We start from the raw sequence: 2,500 nt of genomic DNA, 5'->3' as shown, positions 1-2,500 counted from the left end.
ACACTGGTGGTCCCCAGATGGTCTCAGGCTTGCGTACGCCACCATCAACGACACTCTGGTGCCCAGGATGGAACTGCCCATGTTCACGGGTGGCCTGTACCCCGGCGCTCAGGAGTACCGCTACCCTAAAGTGAGCATCTGAGACACGACACACACACAGAGACACTGCACTGAGACACGACACACACAGTGACACTGCACTGAGACACGACACACACACAGAGACACTGCACTGAGACACGACACACACACAGTGACACTGCACTGAGACACGACACACACACAGAGACACTGCACTGAGACACGACACACACACAGAGACACTGCACTGAGACACGACACACACACAGTGACACTGCACTGAGACACGACACACACACAGAGACACTGCACTGAGACACGACACACACACAGAGACACTGCACTGAGACACAACACACACACACAGAGACACTGCACTGAGACACGACACACACACAGAGACACTGCACTGAGACACAACACACACACACAGAGACACTGCACTGAGACACGACACACACACAGAAACACTGCACTGAGACACAACACACACACACAGAGACACTGCACTGAGACACGACACACACAGAAACACTGCACTGAGACACGACACACACACAGAGAGACACTGCACTGAGACACGACACACACACACACACAGAGACACTGCACTGAGACACGACACACACACAGAGACACTGCACTGAGACACGACACACACAGAGACACTGCACTGAGACACGACACACACACAGAGACACTGCACTGAGACACGACACACACACAGAGACACTGCACTGAGACACGACACACACAGAGACACTGCACTGAGACACGACACACACACAGAGACACTGCACTGAGACACGACACACACACAGAGACACTGCACTGAGACACGACACACACAGAGACACTGCACTGAGACACGACACACACACAGAGACACTGCACTGAGACACGACACACACAGAGACACTGCACTGAGACACGACACACACACAGAGACACTGCACTGAGACACGACACACACACAGAGACACTGCACTGAGACACGACACACACAGAGACACTGCACTGAGACACGACACACACACAGAGACACTGCACTGAGACACGACACACACACAGAGACACTGCACTGAGACACGACACACACACAGAGACACTGCACTGAGACACGACACACACACAGAGACACTGCACTGAGACACGACACACACACACACACAGAGACACTGCACTGAGACACGACACACACACAGAGACACTGCACTGAGACACGACACACACACAGAGAGACACTGCACTGAGACACGACACACACAGAGACACTGCACTGAGACACGACACACACACACAGAGACACTGCACTGAGACACGACACACACACAGTGACACTGCACTGAGACACGACACACACAGAGACACTGCACTGAGACACGACACACACACACAGAGACACTGCACTGAGACACGACACACACACAGAGAGACACTGCACTGAGACACGACACACACACAGAGACACTGCACTGAGACACGACACACACACACAGAGACACTGCACTGAGACACGACACACACACACAGAGACACTGCACTGAGACACGACACACACACACAGAGACACTGCACTGAGACACGACACACACACAGAGACACTGCACTGAGACACGACACACACACAGAGACACTGCACTGAGACACGACACACACACACAGAGACACTGCACTGAGACACGACACACACACAGAGACACTGCACTGAGACACGACACACACACACAGAGACACTGCACTGAGACACGACACACACACACAGAGACACTGCACTGAGACACGACACACACACACAGAGACACTGCACTGAGACACGACACACACACAGAGACACTGCACTGAGACACGACACACACACACAGAGACACTGCACTGAGACACGACACACACACACACAGAGACACTGCACTGAGACACGACACACACACACAGAGACACTGCACTGAGACACGACACACACACAGAGACACTGCACTGAGACACGACACACACACACAGAGACACTGCACTGAGACACGACACACACACACAGAGACACTGCACTGAGACACGACACACACACACAGAGACACTGCACTGAGACACGACACACACACACAGAGACACTGCACTGAGACACGACACACACACAGAGACACTGCACTGAGACACGACACACACACAGAGACACTGCACTGAGACACGACACACACACAGAGACACTGCACTGAGACACGACACACACACAGAGACACTGCACTGAGACACGACACACACACAGAGACACTGCACTGAGACACGACACACACACAGAGACACTGCACTGAGACACGACACACACACAGAGACACTGCACTGAGACACGACACACACACAGAGACACTGCACTGAGACACGACACACACACAGAGACACTGCACTGAGACACGACACACAC

At 53.3% G+C, this 2,500-nt stretch overlaps 1 protein-coding gene across 2 annotated transcripts in view; it reads left to right on the top strand.

The window, feature by feature from the left end:
* Positions 1 to 2,500, top strand: part of dpp6b (dipeptidyl-peptidase 6b) — a 68,121-nt gene that overhangs the window by 52,593 nt on the left and 13,028 nt on the right. For both annotated transcript variants that reach the window (XM_060873730.1, XM_060873731.1), the window contains exon 9: positions 1 to 130. This exon is cut by the window's left edge and continues 25 nt beyond it. In XM_060873730.1, the coding sequence (XP_060729713.1) occupies positions 1 to 130 (130 nt within the window). The remainder of the gene's footprint in view (positions 131 to 2,500) is intronic.

The sequence above is a fragment of the Tachysurus vachellii genome, chromosome 7 (genome assembly GCF_030014155.1).
Source record: "Tachysurus vachellii isolate PV-2020 chromosome 7, HZAU_Pvac_v1, whole genome shotgun sequence".
NCBI lineage: Eukaryota > Metazoa > Chordata > Actinopteri > Siluriformes > Bagridae > Tachysurus > Tachysurus vachellii.
Note: the sequence above shows the minus strand (reverse complement) of the source record. Positions and strands in the feature narration are given on the sequence as shown.